Genomic DNA, 17411 nt, shown 5'->3' with positions numbered 1-17411 from the left:
TTCCATTAAACTAAATAAAAATACAATTGAATTCAATTTCTCGTCGGTCAAAATTAGCATAGATTGGGACAATTTCAATATCTAGTGGCCATAAGGACCATAGTGCTAAAATGCCCTATAAAAATGTTTCAAACTCATCTTCTTTATTAATAAAATAAAAGTACTGTATATGCTGGCTTATAGGTAGACCTCGAGATTCTTGGCTCGGAAATTCTAGACCTTCCTGCCCCTAAATAAGCAGTAATCTATGGCAAAAGCGCATATGGGTGTATTGCTTTAGTCAAAACGTTACCCGTAACATTTTTCGACGTGATGATTGTTACAAAACTCGTAAAAATCGGATATGGCTGACAAGATTTACGTAAGAGACTAAGTAATGGCTAAAATCTTCCTTATCTTTGTAAGAATTTGTGTTAATGAGACATTTTGCATCTAAAACAAGACTATGAGAAACATGTTATGTAACAGTGACATACGTTAATTCATTTTGTTGTTTTAATAATGCAGAGCTTCAAATTTATAATGTTATTTAACATTACAATGCATGTATATTTGTTACAAGCATGTTTAAAACTAAGCATTGTGGAAAATTCATTTATTTTTGCACAGAATAGGCCCATTTCTGATGAAAAAGCATTCGGAGGTCTTTGTTACATTTGAAAAATGAATGATTCCTAATAATGGATATTGTTCTGGTGCATGAGGGGTGCTTAATCGTGCCATTTTTGAGAAAATATTCTCGACAGGAGTCGAGATTGCTGGAATGCAAAATATATGAAAAGTTTTCTCAAAAAAATGCTTTGGAACTAATGTCTAGATGAGTGTTGCCAGAATATCTGAAGCCCTATTTTAAATTTTCTTGATGCTTTTACTGAGGCAAGACTTCTCTTGCACATCTGAGTCAAAATCAACATGTCCAATAAATTGTTTACATAATGTATTGCAATAGTTTGTATTGTTTATATAGGCTACATTTGTATGGCTTTGCTTACACACTACCACCTATAGTGATGTAGTGAAGATATATAATATTCATTAAAGATAATGCAATTACACTACAAGCACTTTCCTAAACATATTTTAGTCAAAATATTTTTGGCAACCTGTTGGAGTTATGGTAATGCAATGATTCTTAGGAGTGGTGTACTTGTGAAATTTTGCTGTTCTATAGTAAATGTTTTAAGCCTGCCATATAAGTCAACCCCTAGTTTGAGAGATTTTTGGACTTAAAATTCAGTTTTATATGCCCGTCTTTCTGTAAATTCTCGATTGTCAAAATAAATGTAGTTTTCCACATACAGTGAAAATTGATGATTTGGATACAGTTTAATTAGCTATCCATGCAAATGTCATGTTATAAACAGTTTGGATGATGGTGCTAAGCAAAGAACACTGTTTTTTTTCTGAATAAAAATTGTAATAAGTATTTTAAGCATGAAATAAATTAATTCTTAAAATGTAAAAACAAAATACATAATCATTAGCATTAATAGATTATATTTGCACTCCAGCAGTGTAAATTTTCATGTGTATTTAAAAACAATAAAATTATAGAATTACACATTAATTGCTGCATTTGCGGCACGTAGTATGATAATTTGTAGATTCTGAAATTTATATATTACTTTAAACCAGAAATAATGACCACATTTGTCCAATAAAAAAACAGATAACAAGAACAACTAACTTCTATAATGTAAAATGAAACTAAACTTTTTTGAATCTTCTGATTTGGCATCATTCAAATTAAAGTTCAATTTGTTTGATTTCAGAAGTTGTTTTTAGAATGCAGCTGATACTGAATTAAGAAATTCAAATGTTTTTCTGTTAGATATTTATGTATATGCCCCTTTTATTCAAGCCTATACTGGAAAATTATAACATCTAAATCTTATAATTCCATAAAATAATGTGGAAAGAGAGGGAGAAACTGGCTCTGGTGGTTGCGCTGTTAGTAATTTACCTATTGATGAATTTCTGCCAGAATGGACGGTCTATGGGGAGGATAAAACTTTGGCTGCAGTAGTTGCCTACAAAGAAAACTTCAGTTATTATGGAAGTAGTTCTTTGTACATGCACATCTTTTGAAATATTAGTGTGTTGTTATTTTAATGGTAATTATGTTGTGTTACATCTCATTTTTCTTTTCTGCAACTTTCAAAGAACTTAGAACACTAGGATATTTTATGTGATTTTTATTTAAATTTGCTAAAAAAGTGTAATTTGTAACAAGTGTTACAATAAGTGAGAATATTACACATGAAAATTTATTATTCTCATCTAATTAAACCTAGCATTTTGATAATTTACAGCTGCAAATTATTTGGTATGAAGATTTAAAATAAGTAATAATATCCAAAAAATGTCTAAGTTGTTATGAAAATGAACTTGAATAATTATATTAATATTGTGAGATAAAATAAGTACTTGGGCCTGGTCAAACCCACAATAGGTGCTCACAAGGCAGTCAAAAATGAAAGGGAGAAAAAGAACTGTTCTGTTAAGAATATACATAAAGTTATAATAATAAAATGTAATTGATATTAATACTGAAACTTAGACTAGCAATAAATTTCATGATCCTATTTAGACTATAGGAAAGCTAAAATAATAAAGCTATTATAGTTCAAAGATGAAAAAAAATGGCTGTTTTGTGTTTAAGCACCTTCCTCATAGCACAAGAATTTTTTTAAATGCACATGTTAAATTCAATTGTTAACATTTTAAAAACAGCACAAACTCTTGTGAAAAGTAAGAAAGCTTTTTTTTTATTAAGAAAAAGTTTTCTACTTTTTTAGAGTATAAAATTTGTTACAAAACTGCTGAATAGTTTGAATTTATTATTATTATTAAAAAACATATTAATATTCATGTAAACAAAAAGTGTGTTAAATGGATCGTAAGTCAAATTTATGGTGGTTTTACTCATATAAACAATTTTAGAATTAAAGAAAACCTGTTTAAGCATATTTAAAATAAATAATCTTAAAATAAACATTCATCAATATATCACTTAATGTTTTATATTTTATAGCCCATTAAATAATGTCAAAATAATGTTTGAATTGGCTCCAAAAGCAATTTAGTGTGTGTTCTTAACATGATGATGATAAAAATTAAATATATAATAATAAATAAATATAGCTAATATAAACTAAATGTAAAAGAAAAGTCTTACCATGCTTAAAACAACAGAAAAATTTCATAAAACGTTGTGAATGTACTTCTCTGAAAAAATTATTTGTATATAATTTCAATTTAAAACTGTTTCTAGTAAAGGAAAGAAACAGAAGTTATTGTATTTATTGTAAATTATGCTGATTTTTGCTCACATGAAACATAAGTAAATGTATATTTGATGAAATTTTTATTTGCTATTATAGATAATATATTCACATTAAGATTATTTTAATAACATTTAAATTGTATCAACATGAATATTAAAACTGTATTAAATAACAAATATTAAGAATAATGTAATGAATAGTTTACCTTTTAGAAAATGTTGGTTACAGTTTCAATATATATATAATTATTATTATTTTTTTTATATATAACGTTTTCAGTGTATCTGTCAAATTTCTATACAATAAAATACTTTAAAGAGAGTTCTATTTTAAATCTCTATAATAAACACATTTCTAATTCTATTTTTGTGAACATTGCCAGATTCACAAAATCAGAAATTGAATTATTTTTTTCCTCTAAATTTTACTATATACATTATTGTAAAAAATATTTTTATATATATATGTATATATATAAAATAATAAAACTAAAATCTTAACTGGAAGATTCTCAAAATTTCTAGTTCGAAATCTTCATTAAATTTTTTTTACAAGCTTGACAAATGAAATTTTACAAATCTCTCTATTGAGTATAAATTCTGTTATGTAAAATATTGTGGAATTTTATACTGTTTCTTTGTATGTAATATAGAACTGCATTTTATTTAGGTAAGTCCAAAGTAAGATTAAATAAAAGTTTTTAAAAACGGAATATACACGATGGGCACTTTTCTACTACTCGATAAACTTTACTACACCCATTATTGTCTATGTCTGAATAAAAGTAGATGGATTAAGATTCAGCATAATTTGTTACAGAACATCAGATCTTCAAGTGGAATGTACAGATGAATATAATTACTATTCCTTAGTATCTGGATTTTTTAAATGTTTCACAAGATCAATACATCAACACACAATATATGTATATATTATTTGTCTATAATATTGAACACACAGCAATCCAACAACCACTGCTTCTTTCCTTGCACTTTTGTCTCTGCTCTGGAAAAAAAAAATGAACGTTATCACATTCAAAAAAATATTTGCTTATTGTTTTAAAATAATAATTCTAAGTTAAAACAATTTTGTTTTTACCTTGTGAATTTGGTTCAGGTAAATTTTCTCTAGGTACTAAATGCATTACAGTAGTCTTACCCAGAGGTAACTGGAGAGCTGTAACAAAATTCAAACTTTTAAACATTTTATACTAAAAATTTACATAATTATTTTTTGTTAAACTAAATCTAGAAGTTTAGATTCTACTTTTTAATTTAATTTTTTCTACATATTTATGAAATAAAACAAAAAGTTTTTGAAAATTTTACAAATATTCACTCTAGTATAAATAATTTTATATAATTTTTCCCCCTCCTTATATTTTTGTCCTATTCATTTAGAATGTTGTTTATTAATTTATAAACTGTTCAAAAATATTTGCTTCCTACTGATTCTATTTCTAGTTTTCTGTAAAAAAATCATTTAACTTTTGATTTTATAGTTATTTTCCATATAAAACATGATGTTATTTCAAACCTGACTGAGACCTTGCCTACACTTAAAACATTCCTATTTCCTCCCAAATTCAGGTTTTAAAAGCAAGCATTATATATATATATATATATATATATATATATAGAAATTTCTCACATAAATGGCCATGTACTATAAAAAAATGTTTACAGCTATTGCATATTTATGTCATCAAAGAACTTAACTGTAAATTCTGATCTTTTAAGAAAGTTAGAATTAATTAATTATAAAATTAAGACATTACAGTATTGATTTCAATAATGATAAGCCATCAATATTGATTTAAAATTTTGAGAAAACTTATTTTGGCTTTTGTGCTTAACTTAATCATCATTACTTAATATTGAAATATTCAGAAATATTTGTGAAAGAAGAGAAATATTAATGAGATGACTGAAAGAATGGAGTTGATTCTTAAGTTAATAAGATTATTTTGTACCTAAAAAAACATTAAAGTAAGTCTTTCATTGACAAATTTAATTACCTGATTTGTCTGAATGATACATTTATTTAATAAAAGTAATACACATCTTTTGTTTAAATGATTTACTTAGGTAGTTTAATAACTAAATAACCTTGTTATTCTTGTCTGTACCAGTTTTGTGCAAGTATGATGATGATGATGATGATGATGATGATATTAAGATAGTGTTTAATAATTCAAATAAACAATAATAATTTTATTCTTTTTATTAAATCATATCAATAATGATTCATTTCTATAATAAAAAAAATATGTTTTTGTGATTTAAGAAATTTACTCTGTATAAAAAAACTGATGAATTCAAAGGATTTTTGAATCTGATGAAAACAAACTATTCTTGATATTCTGAAGATATCAATAAGATAAATATTGAATAAACTAAAGCAGGTTCCAATCAATTCTATTTGGTTTTTAGTACCTTGTTTTTAAGAGTTTGTACATTTCATTATCTAAAATTATGCTTAATATAATCACAATATTTGCATTGTACATTAATAATTAGGTACTATTTCTTAGTACTTAACCAGTTGTCATTCAATATAAAAAATATTTGAGAAACAATTTTATGTAACATAATACAAAATTGATTCTTGGATGCTACAAAAAAAATTAGTAATGCTAATAATTTTTGTTATATCTTAGTTAAATATATATAAACATTTTCTCCTCTACTTACTACAGGATTAGTTTCTTATGATTGATATAAGTTAAAAGTTAATAAATCCTAAACTGTAAATTAAATAATTATTTATAATTTATTTATGAATTTATGGAATACAGAAATTAATATGGAATTACAAATATGTATTTTTAGCAAAAAAATTTAATAATATATATATATTTATTGTTTATATTGAATTGTTATTGAATTGTTTATAAACAATTCAAATTTCAAGATAGTTAAGTAAAAACTGACAAAGTTTTATTATTATTATTATTATGTTTTCAAAATAAAATGTAATGTGGCATTTTAATATTGAAAAAAAAAATTTACTCCTAAAATTGTTATATTTCTATCCATTATTTTGTTTTTGTAGAATGCTCTAGACAATAAAAAAGTTTATAAAATAACTTCATCTTTTTTCCCCATCATATTTTTCTAAACTATATTTAAAGACAAGAAAAACAATTTCACTGAACTAAATGGAATCAGAGAAAATATTAGAGCATTTTAATTATATCTATGACATTTAAATCAAATTTTCAATGCAAAAAATAATTTTATATTTACTGTACAATTTATATTTTTTATGCAAACAATACAGTAAAAAATTTTGTTTATGTAAAAAAGAACTTTTAGTCACATTACAGTAACCATAATAATTACTACAATAAAAAATTAAATAACTCACCTCCTAAAGTCACATTTCCATGAAGAAATCGTCCCTGATATATAAGTCTCAAAATTTCAGCTTTTGGTACAGCTTCATCGGCCCATTCTATATTTTATAGAAAATGTGAAAAGTTTTAAAATCGTCAAAATAAACCTTCAAAGATATTTTAAGAATATTTGCACAAACTATTATATACTTAATGCAAAAATATATTTGTATATATTATATGTTAACAAAACATGGACTACTTTCTTCTATGCAATTCAAAAAAGAATTCTTTTAAAAGGGTTTTACCAAATTTGAATTTGCTGAGATAAGAAATTACCTTATCTAATATTACACTTAGATAATTCATGTTTAAAGTTCTTTCATATGTAACTTACCATAAGGCCAGTTTTCAAAAACATATTGAGCTATATCTGCTGCTGAATCACTTGGCGCAAAAAGAAATTCTCGACTCTTTCCACTGGCTAGAATGAGTTTCATATTAATCTAAACATGCAAAAAAATTGTCATTATAATTAATTTTAATGTGAACAAATTATTCTAAGAAAACTTTAGATAATAATAAAATACTGACAAATAGGAAGGATTTATTTTAAATTTATATTAAATCAATTGCTAAAAATAATATTATTATTATTATTATTATTATTATTATTAATAGAAAACTTAAATTAGCTGAATAATGTACTGTACATTTTTATTTGATATTTAAGGTTAATATTTCAACACTTATTTTCCATAATTGAAAAATATAAATTACTTCTTTCTATATTTAAATGGTAAATTTTAATATTTATGTAAGGAAAAAAAAAAAAAATGAGAGATCTCAACATTTTACTCAAAAACTTTTTCTTTTGATACATTATAGGAAAATGTAATTTTACAGTTTTGCAAATTTACTATAAAAGTCTTATAACTATAAAAATTCTATAAATAAAACTGATATTATTAGCAACTTTATTATATTACACAGCTTAATAGATTGCAATAAAATAAGCTCTTTACTAAATTTTAATATGAAGGAATTTTATTAAGATGTCCATTAATAATAAATTTCTAACTTGCTATAAAAGTTCAATTTAATCAATTCTATCACTAAATAATATAGATATAAAAAAATGTCATTTGAATAAATCAATTCTTACAATCAATTAAAGCCCTTTATTCATTTCATTTTTACATAGCTAAATAATGAATTATTTTCATTGTAAAACAAAAGTCGAAAGATTTATTGGATTTCTCCTTTATTTAGTCAGGACGAAAAAGTATGGCCAGACATTTTGTCAGGATATCAACTTTGTACATTTCACATAATGGGTACGTTATCGTCACGAATTTGAAACACGCCACGGTATCATTTTCTTTCAATACAGCATTATTAAATGATATCAAATTATACACGAATCTTATTTTTCTCAGTAATACATCAATTTACAGTCCTGCAAATCTGACATTTACTGAAATTTTAATATCTTCAATAAGATGCTAAAATAACGAAAATTTTAATATTTCATGTCGCGTAAATCATATTTATTTTTAAACAGAATAACAAATAAATCTTGTATTACAATATAAATATCAGACACAATAACATATTGTACTCTTTATATATATATATATATATATATATATATATATATATGGGCCCTACTGTAAATTTATATCGTACGTGCATTGTATATTGATGCTTTTAAATATAAGAATATTGCGTGTGGATAGATAATATTTATTTGAAATAAATTCGTTTAGAATTTAAAAGTTTTAAAATTTATAGAAGAACCTAAGTGTGAGATGTTAAATCGCTATAAATCTGCACTAAAATCAATCGACTCTTTCGTGAACTATTTTTGATTGAATGCTTCATTCCACACATACACACACGAGATCGATCAGATACAGTTAAAGATAATCGGAATCGTTCAGAGTTTAGATTTTGAGGATTATAATGGACTATTTCCTATGAGAATAGACACATATGCGTCATTAAAGTTTATGAGCTCATTAACGAAGTTATGTTGCATAATAGAAATCGATAAATGGACTATGTTAGATTAGCATACGGAATATAAATTGATTCCTAGTTTATGCTGATGAAATTTCATTAAGTGACGACACCTGACAATGTTCTTTTCCCCCATTAACATATTGCGAAAATCAAACATTTACGCTTTAATTTTCATCTGTAAATCGATAATTCGGAGTAATATACGTTACCGATTTTTACTACAAGTTACACGTAATAATCATCACGAATAAATATTTTGCAGACAAAAAAAAATCGGAAAATATGCAAATATTCGAAACGTAAATTTGCTAAATTGTCACAAGAGATTCGTTAACGGCTTAAATTGTTAATTAACCATAATTAAAATCTAATTTAATTTTCTTATGAAGTTTACACTTATATTTCCTCCGGAGTACATGCTAATTTCCTTCATTAAACATCGATAAATCCGATAGGTACGAATTAATCATGTAATTTTGATAGATACTACTGTAATTTATATTCATATAGGTGATATGGTTGTAAATCAATATGAAACTATTAAGTTACTGTTAATTTGAGTATTTGCGTCTATACAACTAGTAAGATTAATTGTGCTTTAAACAGTGATGGAGCAATTACATGACAGAATTTAGAAAAATACAGGACGTCATTATACCGTACAGTTCTCAAGAAAGAATAAAAATATATTTTTAACAGGAAAGCATCTAAAAAGAACAGTGTAGACACACACACAGACTTACACTATGTCACATACTAGAGAAAATAACTGTGTTTTGACTAGGAAAAAAATAAGATTAAAAAAACAAGAAAAACAACTCCGTTCCAGAAACAATAAAAAGAATAAAAACATCAATTCCATTAGTAGTAAAACCTTAGATACAGATAATTCTCGACAAGTCTACAATAATTTTTGCTGCAAGCAGGAAATCGGATATTAGTAAAATAAATTAAATTACAGTACCGTCTATTACATTCATACTTGTATTAGATTTAACAAACTTTACATTTTCTAGCCAAATAATTACTTCCATTAGCATAATTACCCATTTATCTCTATTTAATATTTTAAGGCGTAGCGACCTTAATATATATGTGTATATTATATTCAAAGTGTATTTATTGTTATTGGAAGTGAATCTACATCCCTTCTCGGTTCATAGGATTTGCATATTTAATCTTGCATATCGTTGGCGAGAATGATGACATAGCAGTTGCTTCTATCTCACTTGATCGAATAGTTATTTCTAAGACACGGAAGAGCAATGAAACTCAAGGTTAACAACTGAGAGTGGGTGGCGCCAGTTTGGGATAGTTGAAGCTCGGATTTCGTGCATAAGTAGAGTATAATGAAAACTATACGCTCGAAAGGTGAACAATAAACTTTCTTCTCCATTAAAACAAAATGCAACAGTAAATTAAAAAGGACGAGGGGTAAAAAAACAGATAAACAGAGAGAGTGTACAGGCAAAACAATAATATTTCCTAAGGTTAGAAATCATCCATTCGGAAACTTTCAAGAAACTATTACGTCCTGTTCAATAGGATATTCGATGCGACATAAACCTGACTGTGAGTAACGAGGTCATCGCAGCCTTTCAAAGTGACAATTCGATCAATAGCAATGACCCACCGTATAAGAAACATTACAAAATCTAACATAAATCTAAATATTTGCTAAAAATCAATCTTACTATTTTTATTTCATCTACAGAAATTTTAAAATATATATTTTGGGGAAAAAAAATCAATTCTGTAAAAATTCCGTGTCCTGTTTACTTTTGTATAACAAAACAACAAAAGAAAAATATCATTCATTCCAATGGGAAAATTAATCTTATAACAATTTCGATGAAATTATCAATTAACTCATTTCTCTTAGGTAAAAGATATGCTATTTCCATTGCTTTCAAAGTTAATTCGATTTTAGAAATCTTAGAAAATTATAATTCCAATAAATTGATTTGTCATTTTGCATAACGATTTGAAAAATAAATCTATCGAAGTTATCGACCACTTTGTCTTGGATTACCTTACTTTGCTAATATAATTACTTCTTGCAATTTTTTTAAATCGGTAAAAAATACTGTTGAAGCGAGCATTTTCGCATATTTACAAGCATATATAGGTTTTTGTGTATGATTTTTTTTTTTTAAATCGATAATATTCTCAAATGGATGGGTATTTCTCTCTAGGTTTGTAACCGTGGATTTAAATTATGCTAGGTACAATCATAAGTACCAATACGTCCTTCCGAATCTCTTGAATCAACAACATTTATCTCGGTAACAAATCTAATAAAAATTAGACTTAGGTGAAATTAATCGCCTTAATCTCAATCATTCATGAAGTAGGAAAGAGCAGGAAGTGAAAAGGATCCTGTTTGTTACAACGGTAACCTTAAGGGTCAACCACCTTTCGGGTGGGCAAGGGTTTTTTTTTCCTAATCGGTTGGCTGATTACTTTTCTTAAACCAATCGAAGTTAGTTACCAGAAATATCCTTACAGCCCAATTAAATCAGGTTTAACAATATGTGTTTTAAAAAGGAAAAAATTATCAGCTCCAAACAAAAACAAGTTAAAGTTTGCCTATTCTATCTTTTCTTTTTTAATTTAAATTATATATTTTGTTATTTTATTCGAACACTCTTATTTCTAAACAACATTTAACTAGAAAGAAATTCCTACGAGTATCAAAATTAAACTTTAATTTATTACAGTCTGTTGTATGTGGTTGTAAAAAAGAATTATAGATGCACAGCAAAGTAAACAATCTCGAGCAGTAAATGTCTTAGATACTATATAAAAAAAGTGGATTTTAAAAGAAAAAATGATTGATACGATAAAACACCTGTTAATTTTGTTTGTAAAAAAAAAAAAAAAATTCCAATGGTTATCCATCAACAGCGTAGTTATCTACAGTACAGTATATATACAATATCATTTTAGCGATAGGACACACAGAAAATTAATCAAATCTGGAAAGTTTGAGTTTTTATTGCTCGAACTAGAAACATAAATAACATTATCCACACAAGAAAAAGTTGATCAACAGAATAACTCCTGTTTCATCTCCAAGACTTGAGATGAAAAAGAAAAATCAAGGAAAAAAGTCTAGACTCTTCATATTCCTAAATTAAGATTTGATGACAAAAGATTTTTCTCCCGATTCTTAATTCATTAGCTATCCTTAAACGTATAATATAAGATTAATAGTATATAAATACTTTTTGCAATGACCGTAAATTTATTTCTACACAAAAATACAATCTTCGATTTCGACTTAAAATACTAAAAACCATTAATTTATTTCGCCTTCGTTCGCTTTTGATGTTGGATCATACCGAAAGCAAACTTTTTTACTTTTACTTCCCTATGTTTCTACGTAGAATGAGAAAGTAATTTTTGTGGCTTCACCGAATTGTATGGCAATAAAAGAAAATTTCTTTTTTTCTTACCAGCAAACGGATCGATTGCGAAATCCTTCGTAGGAAAGAGTTTTAAGATTAGAAGCAACTCTTTTTCCATAAAATACTAACGAAATAATAATAATAATCATAATAATAATAAAAGAATCTAGAAGTCTGCTCTGCTGTAATTTTTCTCATGAACTCATTGAAACTACATAACTTGGTTGAAAATCTAAAGAACTGATAGATTTTTTATGAAATTTTCTATCAATCCGATTTCCTTTGTAAATAAGCGAATTTATATTCAAAAGTATAAGAAGTAAAGCATAATAAAAGTAAAAAACTTTGCCGGAGAGGATATTTACTCAGGCTATCAATCTTGCAATTCGCTTCGAAAATATTTTTATATATTAGATGATAAATTTTAATCAAAAGCATGCAGAAAAACCGAAAATCCGAATTTTAAAAGTACTGTATTGAAGTAAATGTGGCACTTAAGACTTGCAACGGAGAAATTATCACATTTAACATGATAATTATATCATTATTAACTTAAAGCAACACGCATGCAAGATTTCATAATTTAATAACGTTTCCTGGTGTGTATAAGGAACGGTTAACTTATCGCATTAAATAATTTTTACGAGAAAGGAAGGGAAAAAAACGACTAAGTGTTTTTTCTCGTCGAAGAAAAACAAAATACAAACATAAAAAAAGAAGAAAACTTAATGCCTTTTAATGTTTTTATTACTTATCACAATTGCTAAATGCTCTTTAGTATTCTACAGTTCAAACTTATGAAACTAGGATAGAAATTTTCTGTGAAGGTTAAGAGGGTCAAGTACTATATATTCTGTTACTAAAGTTCTGTTTATTTAAGTCAGGGCTCGATTATATTTATTTTGATACGACTTCTATATTTTATAATCGACGGATTTAAAAAAAAAAAATAATTACGTACGCTAATATTGCGCGTAAATAATATTTTAACTCGAAATTTTCGATTCGCAGAATTAAACAAACTTGATTTAATAACGAACTGAGTTCTACGAGAATTCTCGGTATCGAGAAGAGGAACACATGTAAACTTCTTATATTTTTGAAAGGCTCTTATTGTTTCTTTACAAAGAGAATTTTAAAAAAATCGTATGCTTTTTCGTACGCACTAGACAACATTTCCGGACTGTTAGCTAAAGAAACTTGATCTATATACTTTAATATATTTATATTTTAAACTGAATATAAATGCAATTTTAAAAATACATTTCGTACCAGGAAAATTGCTCGTTCTTTTTTTTTAATATTTAAATTAAATCTAGAACCGTATAAAAAATGCCTAAATATTTTTTTAAAAATTTACGCTGTATAAACTTTAAATATATCTAAAATATTTTAAAATGTCTTTTTTCTGAGTAGAATATAATGCGAGGAAGATATAAAATGATGGTCACGGTTTGATAACAGAGCAGGTCGGTCGCAGGAAGCATTATGAATCATTGCAAAATAAAATGAATATTGTGTTCCAGAACGTGTCTTTTTAACTATTAATTATTGCAGGAAGACGATATTGTTGCTGCACAAACACTTGCATTTTCCATTATACCGACAAATATCACAATATCCTAGTGTTTAGATATTTAAAAATGATAAATTATTTCTATTTAGAATATTTATATCTTCGAAACGGCTCCGGAATTTCAAATTATAAATCGTAAAATCAAAAATTTAAATTAATTTATCAACACTTAACCGCATTTTAAAATTTATTTTGCAATAATTTCAATCTCGTTTATAATGAACATTTGTAAGATTCGATTATTATTTATGTAATTGTAAATAATAATAATAATCATAATAATATTCTACTTTTTATAAACCGTATATTTTATAATAATAATATAATCCTAAAGAGAAAAATCAGTATTTGTAAACACATTCTTGCAACTAATCCAGGCTAAGATTAATTACATCTGACCTTAAAGAGGTTAAATTACTTACGTAACTACATGGAGCTGTGCGTATGTATGATTTAATACAGTTATCTTAAAAAAAACTCTTAGTGAAAAATAATCATTTCTAAATAGTCTGAATACACTTTTCTAAGAATAATTTTCCTTCCAATACCGAAACAGTAAACACAAATACTGCTTTATTGTCGAAGTTAGAGTTTTGACCTAATATTTAAATTTATGTAATATTTATTATAATAGCCTACGTAAGTTAGTATTAAGGTATTTTTTATATATATTCTTGCGTGTTTTTGAAACAGTATCGTGATATCTATTTACCAGATGTGGGTGACTTTGTACACAGTACTTTTGTACGTTTAAAAAAATAAATAATTAATTAATTAATTCAACAGTTGGCAGGCAGCATTTAGTCAAAAGAATTCGAAAAATAAAAATAGTTAATACACAAATAGCACGCACTGAGGCACAATATGCAAATTCTCTAACGAGTTAGTTATTAAAGAGTGTCAAGGATTTATGAAGTCATTCTATTCTACACTAATAAAATAAAATTATTCCTGAAGTAATAAAATGACGTTCTTCAAAAATATAATATTAACTCCCAACGTTAAGTAACGTGCAATTATAAAAATAAATGTGTATTTATTATTTATTTTCAAGAATTAAACTTTGATTACGGCGAAATTTTTCTTTTTTAGGTGGCATCTATCTATCAACAAAAGCATTGATCAAATATCGATACAGAACTGTTTATAATGATAGCCACCGACTTGTGATTTCCTCAAGCAGACATAAACAAGATCAAGATGACCTCTTCATTTCTAAAAAGTGAGTAAAAACAATGGTCAATCAATAAAATAATATATAGTTTGTATTACAGTTAACAGAACTTCTTTTGTAAGGCCAGAAAACAAAACAATAAAATTAAATTCGATATATTTGTTTACCTACGTGTATGTATATATATTAAATTCTCGTCGATAATATTAAAATTAAACTTTTGAAATAAATTTTTTTTTACGTATTTCTCCATCGAATTAATTATGTATAATGTCTTACATTGTACAGAGAAACATGATCCATTTATAAATTGACCGACCTTTTAAGGAATTAACCCACTTATGGAAGTTTTGAACCGATATAAAACATTTTATAAAAGTATAAAATTTTCAAATTTCTCAACACAACCTTTTCCATTCGTAAATTTTTTAAATAATTCCACTTAAAATTGAATTTTGGGAATACAAACAAATGCTTTGCAACTACACTTATCTGATTTCATTGAGTTTGTGTAGAAGTATGTGTACTGCACATAAGTTCATTTATATGTCAATTTAACTTGTGGACTTTGTAATAACTCATTAATTATGGTTTTTTTACTGTTGTGTATTGATTTTTTTAACTTATATAAAGTTTGTATTATTAATAATTTATGCATAATGGTTTCGCCCATGATGGTGAAACCAGTATGCATAAATAAATAAAATGAAATTAATTATTATTCTCACTTAATGAGAATAATATTTAATTTATACCAATTTGTGTGCGTGTGTACAGTCATTTTGTGTGTGAATTTTTCTTTAAACGTATAAAACATGGACATTTTTTAAATAATAATAATAAATTAATGAGGTGTATGTAATTTAATCAATGTATAATCGATTTACCTTATCACTAGGAATCTTCTGTCCCGTTCTACTGTTCATCTTCGATAAAAAATATTATTTTATCCACTTTAAGCCTGCGAGCACTTCTTTTAGAAAGACCAAATCATCTTAATTTCGATTTATACCGCAGAAGGGAATGGCTCTACGCAGTTAATATAACATACGAAATACCACACGTTTCTTCGCCTTTTCACGATGGAAAGTCAAAATGATTAATATACTACGGATTTAAACGTTAGAATATATTTACGGTTGATGATCAAGCGAACATCTCTTCTCTCCGACTTTCTAGAGCAAAATGGCGACTATTGTCAACACTATTCATTAGGTAGCAGACGATAGATGTGCAGCGACATCTGCCGTAGAAAATCGATAAAGCTATTTTTTTTTGTAATTTAAAAAAAAAAAATAATAATAACAATAATATTTTTTGGATTCGTTAATTCGTTACTTAATACAAACCGTACTTGTTAATAATTTTAATGCATTTAGTTATTAAGGAATACGTGCCACTAAACACCAATCTTCCGTAAATGGTGGCTTTGATGTGTTATGAACGAGCCCCTTTAATATAACTTTTAGTATGTTTTATTGTATGAAATGCGTAATAAAAAGATTCATTTGTTTAATTTAAATCGAGATATATTAGGAATTTTCACATTTTATACAGATTATTATGAGAGTCTACCGAATACACCATCTTGAAAACGTTATCTACCTTTCCCATTTCCGATTTTCTCCAAATATTTTAGGAATTTCGAGTGATTATATTGTTGCTATTATCATCAAACCGATGATTATTTGTCGTGTTTCCTTAACTGTATTTAAAAGAAAAATATTTTAGAAACACTCATCTATGTACCGTACGGTACATACAGCTTCTTACATCAAACGAAACATATTTTATATTGTGGCTGTACGCCATATATATATAGTAATCGTATATTTGTATTTTATAATTTTATTCTTGTTTCCATTCCTCTTTCTTAGTTTTCCCCTTTGTTCTTTTGTCCTTTCCATATATGGTCATAGAAAATCTTCAGGACAATAGGAGGGCATGCGGCCCTGAGAGCAAAAGAAAGAGTAAGAGGTTCGGACCGTAGCGTGAACGGACATGTGTGACAACCCTTTCGGTACGTTTTAGCATCGTACGGAGGAAACGAGGGACATGAGATGTCGAGTAAAAGATTACTGATAAGTTATTGAAGGACTTAAGGATATTCCGTGCTTGTTACAGCATAGTGACTAATTCGACGAATAGAGAACAGGACGCCGATATACGACTTGAGGAAGAAAGTCCAAGCACAAGTGACCATTCGTAAGGATCCTGGAACTAAGATTTGGGTACCCCTTTCCTATCTCCTACTTCTGCTCTATCCACCATTCTTTCTCTTAGTTATATAAGTATAGATGTATATTTTAGTTATAGAAAATTTTTATATCATTTGTAATACGCTACGAGACCAATGTTAAGATTATAAGAAGCTTTATAGTTATTGTCGCGCATTGTAAATCGGTCTAGTGTAATAATTCGGGTGACGAATATCACATATTGGAATCGAGACTATCTGGCATCCTATAAAACAACTTGTACTTTATTACTTTATTTTGGGTAGAAAGATTTAAGTTTTCTTTGTGTATATATATATATATATATATATATCTTGGTTATTTGTAAAACCCGTAATTTCACAATATAAAGAATTTAATATATT

At 26.6% G+C, this 17411-nt stretch overlaps 1 protein-coding gene across 1 annotated transcript; it reads right to left on the bottom strand.

Annotated features, from left to right (window-relative positions):
- Nucleotides 1-3350: 3350 nt before the first annotated feature.
- Nucleotides 3351-16035, bottom strand: LOC136981952 (ubiquitin-like protein 3). Its single transcript, XM_067278379.1, has 5 exons — nucleotides 15697-16035; nucleotides 7022-7130; nucleotides 6657-6743; nucleotides 4386-4463; nucleotides 3351-4292 (listed from the first exon to the last, which is right to left on the bottom strand). The coding sequence occupies exons 1-5, from the start codon at nucleotides 15733-15735 to the stop codon at nucleotides 4228-4230; spliced, it is 378 nt and encodes a 125-aa protein (XP_067134480.1). The 5' UTR covers nucleotides 15736-16035; the 3' UTR covers nucleotides 3351-4227.
- Nucleotides 16036-17411: the final 1376 nt, after the last annotated feature.

The sequence above is a fragment of the Centruroides vittatus genome, unplaced genomic scaffold (assembly GCF_030686945.1).
Source record: "Centruroides vittatus isolate TY-2023 unplaced genomic scaffold, ASM3068694v2 contig_799, whole genome shotgun sequence".
Classification (NCBI taxonomy): Eukaryota; Metazoa; Arthropoda; class Arachnida; order Scorpiones; family Buthidae; genus Centruroides; species Centruroides vittatus.
This window is presented reverse-complemented; position numbering and strand designations above follow the sequence as displayed.

Excerpts from the sequence above, each read along its gene's own strand:
- LOC136981952 (XM_067278379.1), bottom strand. The coding sequence starts at position 15,735 with ATGAACAGTAGAACGGGACAGAAGATTCCTAGTGATAAG. Across the intron at positions 6,744-7,021 it reads TTTTGAAAACTGGCCTTATG|AATGGGCCGATGAAGCTGTA; the intron begins GTAAGTTACATA and ends TATAAAATATAG. Across the intron at positions 4,293-4,385 it reads ACCTGAACCAAATTCACAAG|AGCAGAGACAAAAGTGCAAG; the intron begins GTAAAAACAAAA and ends TTTTTTTTCCAG.